Source organism: Abramis brama (assembly GCF_963993115.1).
Source record: "Abramis brama genome assembly, chromosome: 8".
Lineage (NCBI taxonomy): Eukaryota > Metazoa > Chordata > Actinopteri > Cypriniformes > Leuciscidae > Abramis > Abramis brama.
Window position 1 is genome coordinate 44,559,655 of NC_139970.1, and position 27,500 is coordinate 44,587,154.

At 36.8% G+C, this 27,500-nt stretch overlaps 1 protein-coding gene across 2 annotated transcripts in view; it reads right to left on the reverse strand.

Annotated features, from left to right (window-relative positions):
• Positions 1-27,500, reverse strand: part of anos1 (anosmin 1) — a 78,730-nt gene that overhangs the window by 11,741 nt on the left and 39,489 nt on the right. Inside the window, exons 3-9 of one of the 2 annotated variants that reach the window (XM_084121642.1) lie at positions 26,383-26,445; positions 25,365-25,587; positions 17,571-17,755; positions 15,472-15,601; positions 10,939-11,144; positions 5,139-5,283; positions 3,974-4,093 (exon numbers count right to left, since the gene is read on the reverse strand). In XM_084121642.1, the coding sequence (XP_083977768.1) occupies positions 3,974-4,093; positions 5,139-5,283; positions 10,939-11,144; positions 15,472-15,601; positions 17,571-17,755; positions 25,365-25,587; positions 26,383-26,445 (1,072 nt within the window). The remainder of the gene's footprint in view (positions 1-3,973; positions 4,094-5,138; positions 5,284-10,938; positions 11,145-15,471; positions 15,602-17,570; positions 17,756-25,364; positions 25,588-26,382; positions 26,446-27,500) is intronic. The other variant, XM_084121643.1, reaches the window with a different exon arrangement.

Below are 27,500 nucleotides of genomic sequence, written 5' to 3' on the forward strand. Positions count from 1 at the left end.
TAAATTTTGGGCTAAAAGTGTGTTGTAATGCATGCGTTACTGAACATATACCGAGTAAAATATTACTGAAAATTGATTAGTAATGCCTTACACTACTGCGTTACAACAAAAAGTAATAAGTTACTGTAATACATTACTTTTGTAACGCATTACTCCCAACACTGGTTGACATGCAATTACTCACAGTTAGTACACACACACTCTCACACTCACAGTTAGTAGAACGTCTACAGCGGACCATCAGAATAAACCCATTTAATACATGAACAAATGCATCTTTTCTCTTGTGCTTTTAATCTACTGTAACTTTTATGTTTCTTGCTTTGTTGTTTTTTGTGTGTGTTATTTTTTCACTTTCTTTCCTGTACAGCACTTTGGCCAACAAAGTTTGATTTTAAATGTGCTTTATAACTAAAATTTGATTTGATTTGATATGAAAAAATGACACATGGAGACTTCAGTGACGATTCAAGCGTATCGCAAAACGAGCGAGTCACGAGACTAATCCAACGACATCAGTGTCATTAAAGAGCATTAAAACAATGAGGACCGTTTCTGAATGCAGGAGTTGCATGAACAACAAAAGACTTTATTTTTTTGGCAGAAGTGCTGTAAGTTAATATGAGGCGTTTATCATCATCATGAAGTTCCTGCGAGTGTTTCTGGAATCGGTTGATTGGGTTCCTCAGAACAGTAACGGCTCACTGCGCTAATCAACAGTGTTTATGCAACGCCTCCAGTTTATTATTCATCAACGGTGCCGTTTGGACGTGAAATGATACATTTCAGATTAATAATTGAGTTAGACTGGCCCGGCTCTTCAGAGGGAGATTAAAGGAGCCTTTGAAGGAGCCGACAACATGAAGCTCAGAACGTTTCTGGACGCAGAGAAGAGGAATCGCAGATGGAGGAGGAGAAACACAGGAGAGTAAAGAAGTGCTAGGAGAAATGATCCTTCCAATCCCGTCGACCTGTCTTCTGTTGGTATCCCACAATCCTGTGCGGTTTGGTGGTTGGTTGAAAAGTAAAAATTGGAAAAAAGGGAAATACTTTAAAAAGATTAAGATATATATGAATCTCACTGTTTTATCAACTAGTCATTACATTATTCTACATTTTGTAGGGGTTTTGGGGGGTTTTTTTGCTATAAAAGAAGAATTTTTTTCATTCCGCATCTCAGTTTCATCAACTAGTAATTTTTCTACATTTGACTAATGAAATAAATAGTTATTTAAAAAAAAAAAATGCTATAAAAAGTTTAAGTAATTTTTCATCCTGCATCTCAGTTTTATCAATTAATGATTTTTCTAAATTTGACTAAATAAAATAAATAAATAAATAATAATAAATTAATTATATTAATCTAAATTTTTTTAGTTTTTTTGCTATAAAGATTTTTCCTCCTGTATCTCGGTATTTTATCAACTTGTAATTTTTTTCTAAAGTTGACTAAATTAAAAACTAAATAATAAAATAAATAAAAAATATTACAAATTTTGTAGTTTTTTTGCTATAAAGTTTAAGATATTTTTCATCCTGAATTTTGCTGTCTTATCAATTTGTCTTTTTTTATTTGACTAAATAAAACATTTAATAATAAATAAATAATATTTCAATTATTAAAAATGTTGTAGTCTGTGCTATAATTTTTTTTATATTGTTCTTGCTGTTTTATCTACTAGTTATTTTTCTAAATTTAAAATGTAAATAAATACAAATACAAAAAATATTCTACATTTTTCTAGTCATCCTGCATCTTGCTGGTTTATAAATTTCCTAAATTAAACAATTTTTTTTACAATAAGTTATAATAAATAATAAATAAAATTATTCTAAATTTTCTAGTTTGATCTATGAAATGTTCAACTCTATCAAGTAGTAATTTTTCTAAATTAGACTAAATAAAAAAATAAATAAAAAATAAAAAATGAAATAAATGAAATTATTCTAAATTTTCTAGTTTGATCTATGAAATGTTCAACTCTATCAAGTAGTCATTTTTCTAAATTAGACTAATTAGACATTTTGTCATGCTGTTTTATCAACTAGTCATTTAGAAAAACCACCAGCTAGCTCAAACATGTATATCTGCACATCCCCCAAGTTGTGACGAGCTGTTCTTTAGAAGTTTAAAGCAGAAGTGAGATTAGTTCAGGTTGACCTGATGCTTTGAGGCTGGCAGAATAAAAACGCTGAGGCACAGAACGAGTCAGCAAGAAACACACTCAGAATCTCATTACTCGCTCAGACTGACACACAGCACAAACATCCTCGTCATCCTTCCTCAGCAAAGCATCACAGCCTCTGGAGACAGATCAGTCTCATTAATCATTTATGCAAAAAACAGGATTCACACATGCGTAGCCAATTTCACATGCATGAAACCACATTTACGTACACAAAAAAACAATTCACGTGCGTGAAATAAAATGATATATTCATAAAATACATTTCACACAATTCGTAGATGCACAAAAACATTCGAATGTTTAAAATTTACGAGTTTATCCTTGAATGTGAAAGTGCAAATCGTCATTCACGTGTGGATCGCCTTGGATTTGTGTGTGTGTGTGTGTTTGAGACTTTCCTGGCAGCGCTCTCCTCCTACACAGATCAGTCGTACTCTTTAGCCAATCAGACTTAAGCTTATCAATCGGCCAATCATCATCACGTGAGGGCGTGCCTACCTTCATGTTGCAGCTTTCGACCACAGTAAGTCTGGCTGAGCAGAGGTATGTGCAGTTGATCGGTTCATTCATTCGTACATTTTAAACATTAGGAAGTTTTTGTGCACGGTTGTATATCTACAAATTGTGTTTTGCATTTGTGAATTTTATGATTATATAATTTTATTTTGCGCATGTGAATTGCTTTTTGTGATTTTTTTTTTTTTTTTTCACGCACGTAAAACTAACTTGTGTGCCCGTGAATTTGGTTTCATGCATGTGAAATTGACTACTCGCGTGTGAATCATGTTTTTTGCGTGAATTCTTAATGAGACTGATCTGGCTCCTTCCTTCATTAGCATCGAACATCATCGCTCACTCCTGAAGCTCTGGTTCGATGACATATATTAGTAACGTAACACACACACACACACCACCAAACACAGCTCGACAGGAGTGCACGTTTCAGTGTTTTCACTGTGTTTCCACAAGTTTTACATCATTATCTATATAAGGCTTTCCCAAACTTAAGTTTTCAGTTTTCAAGTTTTTCAAGATGTTGTGTAGATGTTGATGTTGTGTAGATGTTGTGTGTGTTACCTGTTCTCTTCTTCCAGTAGATGCGCACCTGTAGTTGTCCATCTTTGTAATACGGTGTGTTGATGTTGTGTTGATGTTGTGTAGATGTTGATGTTGTGTAGATAATGTGTAGGTGTTGTGTGTGTTACCTGTTCTCTTCTTCCAGTAGATGCGCACCTGTAGTTGTCCGTCTTTGTAATACGGTGTGCTGATGTTGTGTAGATGTTGTTGTTGTGTAGATGTTATGTAGATGTTGATGTTGTGTAGATGTTGCTTGTGTTACCTGTTCTCTTCTTCCAGTAGATGCGCACCTGTAGTTGTCCGTCTTTGTAATACGGTGTGCTGATGTTGTGTAGATGTTGTGTAGATGTTGTGTAGGGGTTGTGTAGATGTTGTGTAGATGTTGTGTGGATGTTGTGTAGATGTTGATGTTGTGTAGATGTCGATGTTGTGTAGATGTTGTGTAGATGTCGATGTTGTGTAGATGTTGTGTAGATGTCTATGTTGTGTAGATGTTGTGTGTGTTACCTGTTCTCTTCTTCCAGTAGATGCGCACCTGTAGTTGTCCGTCTTTGTAATACGGTGTGCTTACGTTGTGTAGATGTTGTGTAGGGGTTGTGTAGATGTTGTGTAGATGTTGTGTAGATGTTGTGTGGATGTTGTGTAGATGTTGATGTTGTGTAGATGTTGTGTAGATGTCGATGTTGTGTAGATGTTGTGTGTGTTACCTGTTCTCTTCTTCCAGTAGATGCGCACCTGTAGTTGTCCGTCTTTGTAATACGGTGTGCCGACTCCCAGAGCGCTCGAGGGTTTCTTCACCGACACTTTCCTCACTTTAGAAACTGCTTCTAAATCAACATTCAAGATATTAAATCTTAATATGGATCCATAAATTACTCAAGAATATGAAAACAATCTAATGTAATAGCGGATTAATTTCTGTGAATCCTTTCAATTGATTCGTATGAACTGTAATATTGGTGGATGTATATGAAAGTGATTAAATATGAAAATATGATTCATCCTTGGGTTCATTTTAGTTAAAGTTAAACTTTACTTTTACTATATACATACTGTATATATGGTCACAGTTTTGCCTCAATAAACTCAATAACTGATTTCTGATTATTAATAGTAAGGTAGTTGTTAAGTATTGGGTGATTAAGGGATGTAGATTATGATCATGCAGAATAAGGCATTAATATGTGCTTTAAAAGTACTAATAAACAGCCAATATCATAGAAATATGCATGATAAGCTACTAGTTAATAGTGAGAATTGGACCCTAAAGTATCACCATATTGTTATTATTATATATTCATTTTTTATTTTTTTTATTTTTTTAGATTTATATAAATATATATTAACATAATTGACAAAATTAAGGATTTTTGAGCATTATGGGAAATAAAGTGTTCTTCCATCATGGACCATCAAATAACTACAATTATTAAATAAATAAAAATAAAATTATTAAACAATTAATGATTAAAATATTTAAAATAAAATAGTCAGTTTTATGTCTCAAAAATGACATAAAAATTTGGATTTGGATTTATCGGCCAATATATCGGTTATCGGTTTTCAACTATATAGAATTATCGGTATCGGACAAATGTTTTATATCGGTGCATCCCCAGTATATAAAACATTTGTCCGATACCGATAATTCTTTATATTTGAAAGCCGATAACCGATATATTGGCCGATAAATCCAAATCCAAATTTTTATGTCATTTTTGAGAGCATGATTACAGAAACAAAAGTCTCGTCATTAAAATCCACGTCCCAAACACACAATTATGATGATGTTCTCATTATAATGTTATGAAGCCGTTATGACGGACTTGCTCTGCATCTATTTTCATACTTGTGAAAATACTTGTGTCATACTTGACTGATTGTGTTGTTGAGTGTCGATGTGAACGAAGGCTTTTCCACTCTTCAGTCGGTGTTGACCCCAGTACGAGACGGCCTGGACCTCCACTGAGTAACTGCAGTTCGACTGAAGCCCGTCCAGATCCATCGAGCTCTCGGCCTGGAACACACACACTCGTTAAACTCACACACACACACACTCGTTTACATCAGTAAAGTACTCATTCATTAAACTCACACACTCACTCGTTAAACTCACACACTCACTCATTAAACTCACACACACACACTCGTTTACATCAGTAAAGTACTCATTCATTAAACTCACACACTCACTCATTACACTCACACACTCACTCGTTAAACTCACACTCACTCATTAAACTCACACACACACTCGTTTACATCAGTTCATCAGCCGTATCACTGAAGACAGATCTGTTGAGTATAATACAGGTTCAATGCACTGCTTCAGCATATTTGTGAATTTATTTGTTATGTATTTAATATATATGTAATGCATATTCCAAAAAATATTTACAGTAATACATAATATATTTGACACTAAATTACATTTATATCTGACATATATTTAATATGTAATATATATGAACATTAATGCATAATATATCTGAAATATATTTCATATATAACATATCTGACATATAGTTCATGTATAATATATCTGGCATATATGTAAAATCAAGACATATTTAATATACAAATATTTGACATATATTTAATATATATCATATCTCACATACATTTAATATATAAATAATCTGACATTTTATCCATAATATATTTGATATATATCATATCTGATATATTATATATATTATATATTTGATATATATAAAATATATCACATTTAATATTTAACATATCTAACATATATTTGGTACATAACATATCCAACATATATTTAACATATTATATATCTGACATATTTAATATATAATATATTTAATATATATTTAATATATAAAATATTTGATGTTTAATATAACAGATCTAACATATATTTTATATATAACAGATCTAACATATTTTATATATAACATATCTGACATATATTTTATATATAACATATCTGACATATATTTTATATATAACATATCTTACATATTTAATACATATTATATTTTTGACAAGTATTTAATATATATCATGTATGACATTTAATATCATATATCTGATATACATTAAATATATAAAATGTTTAACATTTAACATATATGACATATTTCATACATAATATATTTGGCATATATTTGATATATAACATCTCACATAGATTTAATATATAACATATGATTTATATTTGATATATAATATATTTGACATTTAGCAGGTGACATGTTAAATATATAACGAATTATACAACAAATAAAATTCATAGCATAATATGATTTAAGGAATAATCTGGACATGCATAAATGTGATTTTTGTGTTAACTTCTATTTATGTGGGTTTTGGCTCCTGCTAACATAAATGACATAATAACACAATGAATAATCTCCGAACAGACGTTGCTCTTTAGTGTAAGTGTGTGTTTCTGTGTTTCTGACATGAAGACTTTATCATGGAAGCATATCCCGAGCTCAGCGTGAGCGTGAACGCCACAATAATCTGGTTTATTAGGAACACATGTGAAGCGATGAGAGTTTCCACATCTCAGCTGATCACTGCATTCCTGCATCAGCGTGAGCTTGATCGGTTCAGTTATTAACGGGTTAGTTTGGGCATTCCTGCATCAGCGTGAGCTTGATCGGGTTCAGTTATTAACGGGTTAGTTTGGGCATTCCTGCGTCAGCGGGTCACTAACTCAGACAGATCGTGTGTCGGGACATTATGAACACACTCGCTGTCGGGTTTGTTTGGAGACTGTGGGAGTTTCACAGTCAACAGCTTTACTGAGCTTCAGTGTGTCATCAGGTCAGTTCTACAGGCTTCTGCTTTATTTAAACACAATTCACTGAACTTCCCTGTTTCTACTTTGGTGACTTTTGTGGAACTAGTTATATGAACATAGAACAATCGTGGACATGATTAGAAAAGGCTAAGTGGATCAGCATTGTAAATAAATGGGAAATACAGAGCAAATTTTGGGAGGTACAATCTACAAATCGATGCAGTTTTTGATAATGTCTAAATATATATTCAAATGCAAAACCAAATAAAAGCAAGTAATTATGTCTGAAAATACTTGTCAAGTACAAACATGTCAAGTTGCGGTTATGATGGGCAAGTTCTTTTCTGCCAAATGGTTCTTTTGGACTGATTGTTTGTTTCAATGAACTGATTCACTAAACTGCAAAAATTTTACTTGGGATTTAAAAAAATTCTTACGAGACGCTGTGTAGCTTAAGACACAGTGGGAACGCCCTCTGGGTATGGTGATTGTCTGAAGCCCATATAGAATCACGCCAATCCATTGGCTGATGGCGCGGGCGCCGCCTCAGCGCTCTTACGTCGTCATATTATATTGATGCGCGCCATCTGCTCCTCAGATTTCTCTGCCGAAAAAGGAAGCTTGTCGGCAGCGCGAGGAGCTTGGCAGCGAACACAGCGTCTCGTTCCCTATTCAGAGAACATAGGTTACACCAGTAACCCGAGATGTTCTCTTTCATAGGTTCACTCAACGCTGCGTAGCTTAAGACGCAGTGGGAACGAAATACCAAACTCGCCAGGCTAAGCGCTGCCACAACTAGTACAACGACCAGATAACTAACATGACTGGTTCAAGCAGACAAAACATGGGAACCTGGAGCCATGTCGAGATCCAAACTATAGAATCTGACAAAAGTGTGAGGAGAGGAACAACCTGCCGCCACACAAATGTCTTCCAGGAGGGCCCCTCTAAAAAGTGCTTGAGAGGAAGCCACACTTCTGGTGGAATGTGTCCTGATGAGGTGAAGGCAGACCGCACACCTCATATGCCAGTGAAATAGCCTCTGTAACCCAGTGTGAAATTCTCTGCTTCGATGCGGCAAGCCCACGGCGGCCAGCACCGAAACATACCAAGAGCTGGCTAGATTTTCTCCAACCGCTAGAGCGATCTACGTAGAACTTCAACAGTCGGACAGGGCAGAGCAAATGAAGCTTCCCGTCCTCCTCAGAAACAAAAGGAGGAGGATGGAAAGAGTGAAGGTTGACAACCTGAGAGCGAAATGATGTGGACAATACTTTGGGCACATATCCTGGCCTTGGTCTTAAAGTCACCTTGACCAGACCAGGAGCGAAGTCCATACATGTCTTGCTGACAGAAAGAGCTTGCAAATCCCCAACCCGCTTCAAAGAAGTCAAAGCTAATAAAAGAGTAACCTTGCAAGTCAGAATCCGCTCCGGAGCTGACTCCAAGGGCTCAAAGGGAGCCTCCGTTAAGCCCTCCAGGACGACTGACAGGTCCCAAGAGGGAATTCCAGGGGAGCGTGCTGGTTTCAGGCGCCTAACCCCGCGCATAAAGGTTGAGACTAGTCTTAGTTTACCCAGGGGGATCTCATCCGACTCTCTATGAGCTGCAATAGCAGCAACGTATACTCTCAGAGTGGTAGCGGCCGCTCCAGAAGCAAACTTCTCCTGTAGGAACTCCAGCACTGAACCCACTGGGCAGCTGACTGGATCCACAGCGTGTGTTGAACACCCACCACTTGGAGGAATACAGCCTTCTCATGGAAAGGGCTCTCGCACTCGCAATGGTCTCCTGGATGTCAGCGGGAAGACCAAAGCTCAAAGCTAGCGGCCTCTGATGGGCCATACGCATAGCTTCCAAATGTCGGGGCAAGGGTGCCGTATCCTGCCCTGAAGCTGGGATAGTAGATCCTTCATGACTGGAATCTCCCAGGAAGGGGATTCCAGAAGAAGAACCTGCTCCGAGAACCAGGGCTGGGACGGCCAGAATGGGGCTACAAGTAGGAGACGGGATCCGCTCTCCCTCACCCTGGACAGAACCACCTGGATCAATTTGACGGGCGGGAATGCATAAAGTTTCTGCATCGGCCATGGGTGGGCGAATGCATCTAATCCCAACGGTGCTGGGGGGCTCAGGGAGAACCAAAGTGGGCATTGGGATGACTCCTGAGATGCAAAGAGGTCCACTTCCGCTTTTCCGAACACGTCTCAAATCAGGGCTACTGTTTGATGGTTCAGCATCCACTCCCCCGACCTGAGCTTCTGCCTTGACATAAAATCCGCTGTGAGGTTCAAGATCCCGGGGACATGGACTGGCCTCAGTGAAAGGAACTTGTCCTGAGCCCACAGGAGGAGGTGACGCACATGCCTGTCTAGGGTGCGCGACCGTGAGCCCCCCTGCCGGTTTACATGGGACACTACCGCCATATTGTCTGTTCTGACAATGACATGGTGCCCTTCGAGAAAAGAGAGAAAGTGTAGAAGGGCCAGGGAAACAGCTCTCAGCTCCAAGCTGTTTATGTGCCAAGAGAGAGTCTCCCCAGTCCAGACCCCGCATGCCGGCCTGCCCTCGAAAACCGCGCCCCAGCCGGTCAGAGAGGCATCCGTCATAATCATTTGGCGACGGAAAACAGCGCCCATGCTGACCCCTTTCTGAAGGAAGAGGGGGTCCCGCCAGACTGAAAGGGCGCGGGAACAACTGCGCGACACCTTCAACAGGCGAAGAGCCGGTCCTGTCGACCAGGCCCCTGAGAGCTTCATCCACCACAGAAAAGGTCTCATGTGGAGCAACCCTAGGGATAGCACAGGGGAGGCTGCGGCCATGAAACCCAGAAGCCTGTGGCAAGTGCCCACAGAAACACGATGGCCGAGCCTGAAGCGGGCCAAACATGTCACGAGACGGGAAAGCTTTGTTTATGCAGATCACTGAAAAAGGGAAGCTTTCTCCTCTCCGACCTAGAATTAGGGCCACTTAAAAATCTTTCGTCGAGTTTAGACGACTGTGACTCGTCGGGCCAGTCAATAGCGAGCTTCTCTGTAGCGCGCAAAAGCACATCAATAAGCTCCGTGTAGGCCGCAGTAGGCCGCGCTTCCTGGCCGCTAGGCGGGAGAATGCCATCAACTAAAACAGGCCCGAAATCCTCAGAGTCGGACGCTGCAGTGTAAATCACATCCTCCAGCACGAAAGAAACCGTCTCGCGCACTTCCGGGCTAGGGCATAAATAATCATGAGAAAACTCGACTGGCAGGATGCATCGCACATGCTCGGGAGAGGGAGGGAGAGAAAGGGCGAGGCCCGTCTGCTCATACTCCATACCCTCGAGCTCTACATCCGAATCCGATCCGAGCCTCGGCGGTCTCGGGAGCGCGACGAGGGGGGGCGGATGACTAGCGAGCCTAGAGCGGAGGGTTTTGAGAAGTAGATTGTCACAAAATTTACATTTTGACAAACCTAGAACAGCCTCGCGCACATGCGAAAAACCCAAACATTTAACACACTTACTGTGAGGGTCTTCACTTGCAATAAAGCGAGCGCATGGCGGCAGGTAACGACGAAACTCCATGGCACTTCACCGCAAGGAGAACTGAGTTCCACTATTCGCAGTCGCTGAAGTGCAGATGAAGAATGCTGATGTTAAAATCCGAATATTTGGGCCAGAAAAACCGAGAACGAAGGGCTAGAATGGCCGCTTCATGAAGGCAGAGAAATCTGAGGAGCAGATGGCGCGTGCGCCAATATAATATGACGATGTAAGAGCATCGAGGCGGCGCCCGCGCCATCAGCCAATGAATTGCCGTGATTCTATATGGGCTTCAGACAATCACCATACCCAGAGGGCGTTCCCACTGCGTCTTAAGCTACGCAGTGTTGAGTGAACCTATGAAAGAGAACCTCCATTACCCCGTCGATGGTCTTTCTCCTCTTTCTCCGGGATGGCACCGGGGATTTTCCCGGGGCGCTGCAGGTCCAGAAGACTCGGAAGTGATGAACGGGAACATCGGATTCTGCCGGAAGAGTCCAGTCAAGTCGAACCTTCATCAGACCCTCGGGACCCAGCGTGAGGTTTGAGGCTCTCAGTCCCGCAGGGGTCGGAGGAGGAGATGGGTCTGAACAAACACATACACACACACACACACACAGCTCTGTTAGATGGAAAACAACACACACGCAACACACACACACAGCTCTGTTAGATGGGGTCGGAGGAGGAGACGGGTCTGAACACACACAACACCTCTGTTAGATGGAAGACAACACACACATACACACACACACACAGCTCTGTTAGATGGAAGACAACACACACATACACACACACACAGCTCTGTTAGATGGAAAACAACACACACACACACACACAGCTCTGTTAGATAGGGTCGGAGGAGGAGACGGGTCTGAACACACACACACACATATACAAACACAAACACACAAATACACACACACACACACACAGAGCTCTATTAGATGGGGTCGAAGGAGGAGACGGGTCTAAACACACACACACACAAACACAAACACAAAAACACACACACACACACACACACACACAGAGCTCTGTTAGATGGGGTCGGAGGAGGAGACGGGTCTGAACACACACACACAAACACACAAAAACACACACACACACACACACAAAAACAGACACGCACACAAACACACACACACACACACACAGCTCTGTTAGATGGAAAACAACACACACACACACACACACAGCTCTGTTAGATGGGGTCGGAGGAGGAGACGGGTCTGAACACACACACACAGCTCTGTTAGATGGAAAACAACACACACACACAGAGCTCTATTAGATGGGGTCGTCGGAGGAGATAGGTCTAAACACACACACAAACACACACACACACAAACACACACACACACACACACAAACACACACACACACAAAAACACGCGCACACACACACACACACACACATGGGGTCGGAGGAGGAGACGGGTCTGAACACACACACACAGAGCTCTGTTAGATGGGGTCAGAGGAGGAGACGGGTCTGAACAAACACACACACACATACACACACACAAACACACTCACACACACACACACACACACACACTCACACACACACATGCAGGTTTTGCACTTGAGAATAAGTGCAAGAATTCTAGGACTTTTAGTTGTCAGTGACAAAAAAAAATTTTCAATTGTAATATTTAATAAAGTTAATAAAGTTTATTCAAGTTGAATAAAGTTTTTAATCTAACATTTATATTTTATTTAAGTTTCATTTAAATGAACATTTTTTTTTAATATAGTTCTGGTTTTAGTTAAACTAATAACTGCAGGTAAATTGAGAAATTGTGTTAATTTACTTTTAATTAATTATATATTTTTTGTCTATTTGATAAATGGAATTATTTGGCTGATTTATATTTTATATATTTATATATATTTGTATCTAATATTTAATAAATTGTACATTTTTCCATCTAATATTTATACTTATTTTTATTTCAGATTTATTTCAAATTACAAAACTTATTTTTAATAGTTCTAGTTGACAATAACAACACTACACTTCATGGTATGTTTTATTTTTTACATATTATTATATATAATGTTATAATTTTTTTATGATATTATATTTATATTATTATAATTAGATAAATTATATCTTTGTGGTAATTAAATAATTTGGCTGTTTAATATTTTATTTTTATCTAATTATATTTTTGATTTATAATAATACATATGTATATTTGAAGAGTTGCATTTATCTGTAATCTCAACACAAGTTTAAACACGGTGAGTCTTTGAGCAGATCTGAGATGCTCTGAATGTGATTCGAATAACTTATTCTTTCTACAATACTCGCTGAATGAATAAAAACTAGATGAATAAATCATGACGGATGACAGTATAGAGCAGTGACTGAAGATGTTAAACTGTATATGAGAAGGCAAGGCCCTCAGATCCTGCTGGGAACTCACTACTTATAAGTTTGTAGGTCATAATTACGGTGTGATGTGTGTCCATGTGATTACAGCTGGAATAAACACGGATGGATTATGATCCTGTGAGGCCACACACACCAGATGATGTTTAAATAACAAGAAATTACCCGGCCGTATGAGAAATAACCTCAGAATTGCAATTTGCAAAATAAATGTTTACAAGAATGAACACAGAGTAAAATTCAGCTTTGATCACAGGAATAAATTACACTCTACCATATATTTACATAGAAAACAGCTGTTTTAAATTGTAATAATTTTTCACAATTTTTACTGTTTTTTTTTTAAACTCACTGCCACAGCATTCATGAACAGTAAGAGCGGAGTTACAGAAACCCACAGAGCAACAGGAGTCAGTTATTAAAGGAATGGGTCAAATATGGACAAACTCGGCCAATGGGTTACATTTTCAAATTACATTTTTAACCCAACGTTTGGGTTTTTCTATATTTGACCCAAAATTGGGTTAAAACAACCCAGAATCACAGGAGAAGTGAATTTTAACGCCTAAGCAAACAAATAAAAAGGACACATTATTCGTCTCATTTAAGCTTTTCACATCAGGCCTAAATGGAGGCTCTGTGAACGACGGTCGTAAAACTCTTGAAATATTCCTTTAATAAAGTCTTTTATGAGGTATTTCTACAAGGCAGTGTTTTCACTCGTCTAATAAACTGCATTTATGAATGTAAATGATCATATTTCCTACTCTCTAAAAATGCTGGGTTGTTTCAACCTAACTTTGGGTCAAATATGGACAAACTCAGCCATTGGGTTACATGTTTAAATTACATTTTTAACCCAATATTTGGGTTTCTCCATATTTGACCCAAAATTGGGTTAAAACAACCCAGCATTTATTAGTGTATAGAATCACGGGAGAAGTGAATTTTAACTTGTTTTTTTACATGGCATTGTTTTCACTCGTCTAATAAAATGCATTTTTGAACTGATTTTGAATGTGAATGATCTTTTTTCCTAGAATCGGGGAAAAGTGAATTTTAACGCCCAAGCAAACAAATAAAAAGGACACGATATTTGTCTCATAAATGGAGGCTCTGTGAACGACGGGCGGCTCTGTCGTAAAAACATATTATACACATATATTATTATTTATTATAATATATTTATATATAATAACACATCAAATCTAAATTCAAAATATAGTAACAAAAACTATAATTGTACGTTAGTGATACTAAAACCCGTGTTCTTACTGTTATCGAAGGGAAAAGCGTTTCCTTTTATGTTGCAGGGAGGGAATAAAATAAAATCACACGAGTTTGCCACAATATGAGGAGCAAAAAATAATCACAGAAATTGAAATATTCCTTCAATAAAGTCTTTTATGAGGCATTTTTACAAGGCAGTGTTTTCTCTCATCTAATAAACTGCATTTATGAACCGATTTTGAATGAGAATGATAATTTTTCCCAGAATCACGGGAGACGTGAATTTTAACGCCCAAACAAATAAAAAGGACACATTATTCGCTCAAGCTTTTCACATCAGGCCTAAATGGAGGCTCTGTGAACGACGGTCGTAAAACTCTTGAAATATTCCTTTAATAAAGTCTTTTATGAGGTATTTCTACAAGGCAGTGTTTTCACTTGTCTAATAAACTGCATTTATGAACGTAAATGATCATATTTCCTACTCTCTAAAAATGCTGGGTTGTTTCAACCTAACTTTGGGTCAAATATGGACAAACTCAGCCGTTGGGTTAAATGTTTAAATTACATTTTTAACCCAATTTTTCAATGTTTTTCAATGTTTGGGTTTCTCCATATTTGACCCAAAATTGGGTTTTATGAGGTTTTATTAAAAAGTCTTTTATGAGGTATTTCTACAAGGCATTGTTTTCACTCATCTAATAAACAGCACTTATGAACCAATTATGAATGTATATTAGAATTTTTCCTAGAATCGGGGAGGAGTGAATTTTAACGCCCAAGCAAACAGAAAATAAATAAAAATAAATAAAAATAAAAAAAAATATATATATATATATATATATATATATATTTATTTTATTTATTTTTTTATTTTTTATCAAATAAAAGGACACGTTATTCGTCTAATTTAAACTTTTCTAAATCAGGTCTAAACGGAGGCTCGTATTTTTACAAGGCAGTATTTTCACTTATAATTTTTCCAATAGAATCATGGGAGAAGTGAATTTTAACACCCATGCAAACAATTAAATATATATATATATATATATATATATATATATATATACATATATATATAATTTTATTTTATTTTTTTAAATCAAATAAAAAGGACCCTTTATTGGGCTTATTTAAGCGCTTCTAAATCAGGCCTAAATGGCAGCTCTGTTGTAAAACTCTAGTCTAAAACGGGCCGTTGCAGAAGATGAAAGGCTTCCACCTGCCGGCTCCGTAAATCCCATGGGATTGCAGCTGTCCGAGGCCACCCGGGAAGACTCACCTCGGGAAGATCGGAAGTGTTTGCTGGGAGCCGTGAACCCGCGAGTGCCGTGAACATTGACCGACGCCACACGAAACTGGTACCACCTGACCGGCCTCACGTCGCTCAGCACGACCCGCTCTTCAGCAACCTGAGGGCACAGAGGGTTAGAGGTCACGGACTGGGGTCACGGGGTCACGGACGTGCGCCTCGGAACACGAGTCTGGAATCTGAGCTATTTTAAAACATGAAAGAGAACGAGACATTTGTGCACATCTCTTTATTTAACATGCTTTTGTTTCAAAATATTTTCTATCTCAGTGTTTCTGTCTTGTGTCTTAAATCGAGATTTACTGGAGAAGAAGCAAAATGACTGAAGATATTAAGACTTGTTTTCTGATTATTATTTTTTTATTATTTTTTGAAAAAACAATTTTTGTTCTTGCTTTAAGCACAAACTCACTTCATTTTGATTATTTTTTTCAGAAAACAAGACTTAATAAAAGACAGTAATTTTACTTCTCCAGTAAATGAGTTTTTTGATATTTGTGCTGGAAAACAAGACAGAAATATGGACTGAGAAAATAGTTTTTTGCAGTAAATCATTCTGAAATTGTGATTTTGACTCCTTGAATCAAAAGCAAATCAAATTGGGAGACACTAAAAAGTTTCCCATCTCTTTCAGTAAATCTATTTAAGCTGTCACATTTATTTCTACAGCACTTTATGCAATAGATTGCTTCACAAAAGTAAAAATTCAACAGTTATGAGCTAATAAAGCTCTACAATACAGCTCTACAGAGGATAATAGTGTCATTATTCAGCTCAGCTCAATTCAGTTCAACAATTGTCGACGTTGCAAAGTCTATTATGAAATTAATTCAATTTCAGCGATAAAGCAGACAATAGTGTCGTTATTCAGCTCAATTCAAGTTATCATCAAATAGTATCAGTGCAGTCAAATCGATAACATTACTAAATATTAATTGTCTTTTTAAAGGTGAAGTATGTAGTTTATTTTATTATTACAAAAATAACTCAAACATCACAATGACAGCTGTGACGGGTGAGTGTGAAGGCTCGTCTCGACAGGTAAAAGTATCAACAAAGGTCCAAAATATTAGAAATACTTTTAGCTGTTTTGCTGTGTGTCATAAGTACACAACTGACACACACAAGCATAAGAGTCTCGCTTATAATAAACCCGTCCAATGGGGGATTTTCTTACATTTTTTGACTCTACAATGAGTGCAACGGTTCAATAGCTCACGGTTCGGTTCGTATCACGGTTTCGTCTATGTTCAGGGAAAAAGGGACTACTGTCAAATAAAAATAAAGAAAATAAGAAGAAATAATCAAACTACAAGCAACAGCACAAATAAATACAATCGAGCAAAAATACTAATAAAATAAACAGTGCTTTTCAGGTTTTTCAGGAAGGTCTAACACTAGTTTTCACGTATAGAAACTTAATAAAGTAATCAAATGTAAAATAACATTGCATATTTGACTGTATAAATTAAAGATTATTCCTTATTAAAGTTAAAAAAAGATATTCAATCCAGAGCTGTGAGTGATTTCTTGTCTTTTGTTGTTTGATTAACACTGAAAACACAGACAGCAAGAATATTAGGCTGCTGTCCCTTTAAGACATAATGCACTGATTCAATACACTGTTACTCATGCATTGTCTTTCTCGACCGTATAAGTTCACTTAAGGCATAACACATTATGTCTGATACAATACTCATCAAGATGGACATGTTGACATAATTTTTGTGTGAATTTGTCCATTCATGTGCAAGACTTGAAAGAGAACTCAATATTTGCGCACTGTCTGAGACACACACACACAGACACAAGCTCTTGAAGCTCCACCCCCTGTGCCGGGAGCAGCAGCTCATTTGCATTTAAAGGGACAAACCCAAAAACGGTGTGTTTTTGCTCACCCTCAAAAAGTGACAATTTTAACATGCTGTATAAAAATATCTGTGGGGTGTTTTGAGCTAAACCTTCACACACACACTCTGGGGACATCAGAGACTTACATCCTGTAAAAAGGGTATTATAGGTCCCCTTTAAAGTTGCATGACTGGTGCATTATGGGTGAAAGGACAGACCTGTGCCACATCCAGCCACTGGGTGGCGTCGTCTTCGCTGGGGTGGATGCCGAAGTTCCAGCGCCGCTGCAACACGTAAAGCACCGGCTCCACCGAGACGTTGAACCGCGACGACCAGCGAACCTCCAGTTTTCCCGACGGACGCTCCCAAAACACCAGCTCCTTCCGCGGCTTCAGAGGAGATCCTGCGAGAGCCAACAACACACACTCAAATAACACTCAATAACAACCTAAATATTTCTTTAAAAATGTGCACATACAGTCAAACCAAAATGTATTCATACACCTTTCTCACATTATCACAGTTTATTCGCTATAGTTTAGAAAATGGTGATAAAATATGAGCAGAACTCAGAACTCATATTTGACTGGTTTTGTCCGTCCTTCTGTTAGACTGTCTCACACATGAATTATGTTGAATATCTGTCAGCTGTTAAATTTAACTACACAATTAGATAATACCAGTTTAGCTCAACCAATCACCAAGCAATGCTTCATTGTGTTCAGTCTGTGTGTAAAAAGAGCATTAGCAATTAAAGAAAACACACTTCAGCAAAACATGATCAGCTCAAAGTGTCCGAATCATTTTTGATCCCACGTTTTTATAAATGTCACTGGTAGTCGCTGTATGAAGAATATTTGGGTATAATATGTCACAGTTTACTTTATTTTGCTCTCCTCACTTACATAAATGAACTATAGTGTCCTGATCACACTAGTGAAAAATATCAAAAATGATATCTAGTGTCTGAATAATTTTTTATCCAAATAAAAAGAGAAAATAATGCAATATTTTATTTGCAATGTATTTAATTCACTGGATTAGACAAAAAAATAGACATTATCACACGATTCTTTAAAATATAAAATTGTTTAACTGAATATGCAATAGTTCAAAATAACTCATAATAAAATTATGATATAACGACACCGAACCTCCCATCTGCTGGAGACTTTAACCCTCAAAGACATTAGAAAGTCTTCCATATGTAATAAATGAAAGATTTATGAAGTACAAAGCTTTGAGAGAGGAGCAAATGTTCTGCTCGATTGGTCACAGCTGTGATGAAGAACGAGGAAGATCTTACACACACTCCATCAATCAGCTCGACGTCTTCATCACCCACAGGAACGGGTTATTAGAGTTCACTACTACTAAACCCATCAAACTCATTTCAAGTGTTGCTTCAAAGAAAATACATAAATAAAAATTCAATATTAGTTTATTTTTTTAAACATGTTTTTGTTTCTTTTTAAATATTACTAATTAGGCTTAATTTTTGGCTTTAGTTTTCATTTATTACCAGTTAGAAATTTAAACTTACTTTGTTTAGTATATACAAAAAAAATAAAAAATAATAATAATTCAATGTTAATAAAAACTATAATAGTATCAGTAATATTTATATTTTATTTTATTTTGTGTTATTTCATTTTTCATGGATTATAATGAACTATATAGACCTTTAAAAAATACTTCAAAAATACTATAAAAAGCAAAAACTAACAAAAATGACAAAAATGAACTAAAATTAAAATGAAAATTTTAATGCAGTTATTACTTCACTTAAACATTTTCTTTTTCTTTTACTTTAACTTGAAACTGAAATAAAACTAATAAAAACTATAAAGCCATTTAAAAATATATATTTTTTCTTATAAATATATAACAAAAAAGCAAAACTAATCAATTTGAAAATATAAAAACTATAATAGTATCAGTAATATTTATATTCTATTGTATGTGTTATTTCAATTTTCAGGGTTATTATAATTAACTAAATAGACATAAAAAATATATATATATCAATTTAAAAAAATATATATATATAAAAAGCAAAAACTAACAAAAAATACTAAAACTAACTAAAATGAAAATGAAAACAGAAAATATAAATAAATAAAAACCTAATTCAAAATATTAATTAAAACTATAATAGTATCTCAATGATACTAAAATATCAGTGGAAGAGGATAATCTTAATAACAATAAAATGTTGTCCTCAACATCTTGACTGCATTAAACTCAGGATGGAGAAACACAACATGGATGAAGAAGCTGAAGGCCTGAAGCCCTGGATCTCAGTGATGTTGAAGAAGCTGAACAGCATCTGCACTGGATTGAGCTGCGGTTTCACATCTACAGCACGTGTGTGTGACGTCTGATCCCAGATCCCACAGTCTAACCGCCCCGCACACACACTCCTGCACTCGCTCCGACTGAGATTCACCTGTAACCACACATGAAACCTCCACAGGTGCACGTCAGATCCTTCCAAACACACACGCAGACGCTTCATTCCTGAATCCATTCCCAGGGAATGCATGAACTAAAGAAATGCAGACCTTGAATGCAATGATGAACGTTTGTGGAGCCGAAAATAAAACCGTCAACGACGCCACTTTGACCTCCACACGAAACAGCAGAGGAGGGAGATTTTACTACATTAATGCATATACGAAGATTTACATGTGCATTTGGCATACTCTTTTATCCAAAGTGCATGTTGCTTGTCTGTTTCTAGCATGATTATCATGTTGCTTGTATGTTTCTAGCATGATTACCATGTTGCTTGTCTGTTTCTAGCATGTCTGTTTCTAGCATGATTAGCATGTAGCTTGTATGTTTCTAGCATGATTTGCATGCTGCTTGTATGTTTCTAGCATGATTAGCATGTTGCTTTGTCTGTTGTATGTTTCTAGCATGATTAGCATGTTGCTTTGTCTGTTGTATGTTTCTAGCATGATTAGCATGTTGCTTGTCTGTTTCTAACATGTCTGTTTCTAGCATGATTAACATGTAGCTTGTATGTTTCTAGCATGATTAGCATGTTGCTTGTCTGTTTCTAACATGATTAGCATGTTGCTTGCCTGTTTCTAGCACGATTAGCATGTTGCTTTGTCTGTTGTATGTTTCTAGCATGATTAGCATGTTGCTTGTATGTTTCTAGCATGATTAGCATGTTGCTTATATGTTTCTAGGCTTGTATGTTTCTAGCATGATTAGCATGTTGTTTTGTCTGTTTCTAACATGATTAGCATGTTGCTTGTATGTTTCTAGCATGATTAGCATGTTGCTTGTATGTTTCTAGCATGTTGCCGATGGATGGAGGTTAAATACCCAGCAAGAGTTCATGTTTGAAAATGTTCATCCCTTCAGTGAAAGTCTATGGGATTTTGCTTATCTGATTAACGAAAACTGTCGAATCGGATAGAACGAAGCAGAAACCTGAGTCAGAACCGCCTGAAGGTCTGAGCGAGTCTGAGGGTCACAACTAGAACGGTTTGGGCCGCAATATTTTATAATGTTGGTCTATGAAGAAGAAGAAGAAGCAGCAGCTGAAATATTAGATCAGTTTAAGTGAGGGATCATGTAGATCCAGCCGTTTGTTATCTCAGAATAAACCCGACAGGGTGATCAGGATCAGGTCTTCATCAGCCTGAAGGGGTTTATTCTGAGATAACACACACTCTCTCACACACACACACACACACACACCTGAAGGGGGTTTATTCTGAGATAACACACACACACACACACACACCTGAAGGGGGTTTATTCTGAGATAACACACACACACACACACACACACACACGCACACACACACACACACACACACACACCTGAAGGGGGTTTATTCTGAGATAACACACACACACACACACACACACACTTGAAGGGGTTTACTCTGAGATAACACACACACACACACACACACCTGAAGGGGGTTTATTCTGAGATAACACACACACACACACACACACACTTGAAGGGGTTTATTCTGAGATACACACACCTGAAGTGGTTTGAGATAACACACACACACACACACACACCTGAAGGGGGTTTATTCTGAGATAACAACCAGCTGGATCTACATTATCCCACTTAATACACAGCATTTCACCACATAAATAATTATGGAGATCAGAGATATTGATATTTCAGATTAAACTGTTTTAAAATCGTTCCTGTTTGTATCTTATAATCCAACAGTGTATAAAACAACAGACACAAAATGGCCGCCGCTGCGTTTGTATGAAACGAGAGAGAGCGAGTCCACGATACTGGATGGCATAATTAAATAACTCTACACTAAATATTGATTCGACTGAGTTTTAATATTTTATCAGCTCACCAAACACAAAACTTCCACAAAGAAAACCCGTTCCTAGCGAGTGTGTAGCGAGTGTATAGCGAGTGTATAGTGAGCGTGTAGCGCTGCTGACTTCAGTGACCCGGATGAGACGGTGTTTCTGTTGTTATCTGGGAATAATACACCGCTGGATGGAGTGATCGACCAATCAGAATCGAGTATTCCACAGAGCCGTGTAATAACCAGTGTTAATATGTTTCTGAAGCCGAGAGACTCGAGAGAGACTTACAGCCGCACCTGAGGAACATCTGAGAGCGATCGAGAACACGAGAAACACTCAGCGCTCCATCGAGCCTGTTAATGGTTTCCAGCATCTTCACCAGAGCGACGACACACAGAAATAATCATAAATGATCATGCTTCTGACACCAGAGGATCAGCCTGATTGGGTTTGGATTTCAATAAAAGGCTTTATGACTTTCTGCAAATGAGGGGGAACCAGTAAATCTGACATTAATAACGATTGTGCAACACAAACCGGAACGCTTGCTTTCAGAGGTCACGTTTCATCTTATTGTGTAAGTATGATTTAAAAAAATACAGTAAAAATTGTGAAATATTATTAGGATGTAAAACAGCTGTTCTCTATGTGAATATATAGTAAAGTGTAATTTATTCCTGTGATCAAAGCTGAATTTTCAGCATCATTACTCCAGTCTTAAAATATAATTAAAATTATAAAGTAAACTATTCAGACGGATAACAATATGCAAATCTGTCATGACTTCCGATTTTTGTCCATACTATGAAAGTCAATGGGGTCCAAAATGACAATGACTTTCAATGTGTGGACAAAACAAACAAGACATTTTTCCACTTATTTGACAGGTTTTTAACAACATGAGGGCGAGTAAATGATCAAATGTATGGGTGAACTAACCCATTAAGCCACAAACTTGGGTTAATGATGGTGTATAGAAGTAAAATAAATGGCAAATGTTTTGGCAAAACAAAAAAGCTTGTTGAATTGCACTAATTGTATTTTTAGAGGCGTCTGCCGAAGGCTAGTTATTTTAGTCGATAAAGTTTTAAATATGGATATTTTTCTTTCACAAACACATCGCTTGTGTGGTGTGGAGCACTTTTATGATGGATAGATGCACTATGGATGCACTTTTATGATGGATAGATGCTCTTTTATGATGGACAGATGCACTTTTATGATGGAGAGATGCACTTTTATGATGGATAGATGCTCTTTTATGATGGACAGATGCACTTTTATGATGGATAGATGCACTTTTATGATGGATAGATGCACTTTTATGATGGATAGTTGGACTTTTATGATGGATAGTTGGACTTTTATGATGGATAGATGCACTTATGATGGGACAGATGCACTTTTATGATGGATAGATGCACTTTTATGATGGATGGATGCACTTTTATGATGGATAGTTGCACTTTTATGATGGATAGATGCACTTATGATGGGACAGATGCACTTTTATGATGGACAGATGCACTTTTATGATGGATAGATGCACTTTTATGATGGACAGATGCACTTATGATGGGACAGATGCACTTTTATGATGGATAGTTGCACTTTTATGATGGAGAGATGCACTTTTATGATGGATAGATGCACTTTTATGATGGATAGATGCACTTTTATGATGGATAGATGCACTTTTATGATGGATGGATGCACTTTTATGATGGATAGATGCACTTTTATGATGGATAGATGCACTGATGGATGGATGCACTTTTATGATGGATAGATGCACTTTTATGATGGATAGATGCACTTTTATGATGGATAGATGCACTTTTATGATGGACAGATGCACTTTTATGATGGATAGATGCACTTTTATGATGGATAGATGCACTTATGATGGGACAGATGCACTTTTATGATGGATGGATGCACTTTTATGATGGATGGATGCACTTTTATGATGGATAGTTGCACTTTTATGATGGATAGATGCACTTTTATGATGGATAGATGCACTTTTTATGATGGACAGATGCACTTTTATGATGGATAGATGCACTTTTATGATGGATAGATGCACTTATGATGGGACAGATGCACTTTTATGATGATAGATGCACTTTTATGATGGACGGATGCACTTTTATGATGGATGGATGCACTTTTATGATGGATAGTTGCACTTTTATGATGGAGAGATGCACTTTTATGATGGATAGATGCACTTTTATGATGGATGGATGCACTTTTATGATGGATAGATGCACTTTTATGATGGATAGATGCACTGATGGATAGATGCACTTTTATGATGGATGGATGCACTTTTATGATGGATAGATGCACTTTTATGATGGACAGATGCACTTTTATCATGGATAGATGCACTTTTATGATGGACAGATGCACTTTTATGATGGACAGATGCACGCACTTTTATGATGGATAGATGCACTTTTATGATGGACAGATGCACTTTTATGATGGACAGATGCACGCACTTTTATGATGGATAGTTGCACTTTTATGATGGACAGATGCACTTTTATGATTGACAGATGCACTTTTATGATGGACAGATGCACTTTTATGATGGATACTTGCACTTTTATGATGGAGAGATGCACTTTTATGATGGATAGATGCACTTTTATGATGGATGGATGCACTTTTATGATGGATAGATGCACTTTTATGATGGACAGATGCACTTTTATGATGGATAGTTGCACTTTTATGATGGACAGATGCACTTTTATGATGGACAGATGCACGCACTTTTATGATGGATAGTTGCACTTTTATGATGGATAGTTGCACTTTTATGATGGATGGATGCACTTTTATGATGGACGGATGCACTTTTATGATGGACAGATGCACTTTTATGATGGACGGATGTACTTTTATGATGGACGGATGCACTTTTATGATGGATGGATCCGTTTTATGATGGATAGATCCGTTTTATGATGGATAGATCCGTTTTATGATGGACAGATGCACTTTTATGATGGATAGATCCGTTTTATGATGGATAGGTCCGTTTTATGATGGACAGATGCACTTTTATCATGGATAGATGCACTTTTATGATGGACAGATGCACTTTTATGATGGACAGATGCACGCACTTTTATGATGGATAGATGCTCTTTTATGATGGACAGATGCACTTTTATGATGGATGGATGCACTTTTATGATGGACAGATGCACTTTTATGATGGATAGATCCGTTTTATGATGGATAGATCCGTTTTATGATGGACGGATGCACTTTTATGATGGATGGATGCACTTTTATGATGGATAGATCAGTTTTATGATGGACAGATGCACTTTTATGATGGATAGATCTGTTTTATGATGGACAGATGCACTTTTATGGACTTCAAAACAAAAACAGAAACGGCCATTATAAAGCTGGGAAGAGCCAGGACATTTATTAATATAACACTGATTGTATTTGTCTGAAAGAAGAATGTCATATACACCTAGGATGACTTGAGGGAGAGTAAATCATGGGCTAATTTTCATTTTTGGGTGAACTATCCCTTTAAAATGCAAGCACAGGTAATGCAATGCATTTTTTTTTTTCAATTAGGGCAATTCAACAAGCTTTTTTGTTTCATAAACATTTGCCATTAGTTTACTTCCACACTAGCACTGGGAACGAGTGTGTACCTCTATAGAGGTTCTTGGGGATCTGGCAGGTGTGTCCGCATCCATTGGGACAGCATTTCTTTATAGTGGTGCACTCGTTGTCTTCTTCACAGCTCTCGACACAAGCCGCTGCGAATCCACTGGCTCGATCCGGTGCCGGACACTCGCCCTGCTTCTGCGACTCCACCGAACGCAAGAACTCGCAGCTCGTCAGACACTCGTAGTGCTTCTTCGGGAACTGAGTCTGAAATCAGAAGCAGAACAACACGATTAAAGGGCTGGTTGATTATGATTTGACTTTTCTAACTTTAGTTAGTGTGTAATGTTGCTGTTTGATCATAAACAACATCTGCAAAGTTACAACGCTCAAAGTTCCAAGCAAAGGGAGATATTTGCTTTTACAGAAATCGCTTTTAAGAACTACAACAAACGGCTGGTAGAGACTACACTGAGCTTCCTCCCGGGTTAGTGACATCACCAACCCTAAAATTTGCATAAACCCGCCCCCGGGAACGCCATTAATATATTATCATGACAAAATATGCTAATCAATGACTAGAAGATAACTACACATCAGCTACATAAACTCATCAACTAACCATTCAGAAATAATGTATTCTACATGTTGTCACTTCTCCATCTTTGTCTGAATCCGGTTTGAACATAAAAGTTTTTGATATTTTCAGTGTGTGTGTGTGTGTGTGTGTGTGTGTATGTGAGGTAATCGGAGCTGCTAACACACACACACACACACAAACAAGCTCTTGTAGCTCCGCCCCCTGTGTCGGGAGCAGTAGCTCATTTGCATTTAAAGGAACACACACAAAACGGTGTGTTTTTGCTCTCCCTCAAAAAGTGACAATTTTAACGTTATATATAAAAATATCTGTGGGGTATTTTGAGGTAAAACTTCACACACACACACTCTGGGGACATCAGAGACTTATTTTACATCTTGGGAAAAGGTCATTATACCACCCCTTTAAACGCTGATTAAAAGAGCAATAGTTTAGCGCAGGGGAAACGTCTCGTCTCGTACCTCACACAAGTCCTGACACTGGTTCTCCTTCAGGTCCCATGATGCCCTGCAAGGCTCCAGACACTGCAAGAGAAAAGCAAAGAAGAGATTAGCACATCATGAAGAAACGGGAAAAGAAGGAAAATCAGAGACGTGAACCACAGATGCTTCATGCTTTACGCAGACCAGGGTTTTTCAGACGCGTTTGTGCGTTGATGAAACACTGAAGCTTATAACTAATTCAATGATATAAATACAAAAATAAATACATTTTAAATAAAAACAATCAAAGTAAAACACTATCATATAAATTAATTAATAAATAATATATAATTAAACAAATAATTAAAAAACATCAAAATAAAGTAGTTTCTTATAATTAAATTACAAAAACATAAAATTAAACAAATAATAATGAAAAAAACTTTCTAATGATTAATTAAATAATAAAAATACAAAATTGTATATATAAATGTAAAAATAAATATAAATAAAAATAAAAACACACTAATAATAAAATGTTAAAAAGTAAATTAAACAAATAATTTTACAATAAAAAACATACTAATCATTTATGAAATATCAAAATATTTTTTTAATAAAATAAATAATTAAAAAATATTTTTTTAACATATTTTTAATTATGTTTAAATCATTTTAAAATAAAACAATCAAAATAAAACTTACTAAATCATAAAAATGCTAAATTAATATAAATACATTTTAAAATAAAAAGAAATAAAACAGTTACTAATGATTCATTAAATCATAAAAAAATGCTAAATTTAAATAAATTAATTTTAAAATGAAAAAACACTTAGTACTTAATAAAAAAATAAAATTTAAACAAATAATTAATGCAATCAAAATAAAACACTAATAATTAATTAGAAATTAAACAAATAATTTTCAAATAAAAACAAAATAAAACACTTCCTAATAATTAAATAACTAATAAAAAATAAAGAAAAATAATTTAAAAAGTAAAGGCAATCATTGATAATGATTTGGATAATAAAAATATATTTAAAATAATAATATGACTTCAGATGAAGATGATCAACAGTGTCTAACAGAAGAAAGCATGTAAATCACTCAGTCATCCAGAAACCCAATATACTCCTGTGTCAGAATCCCAG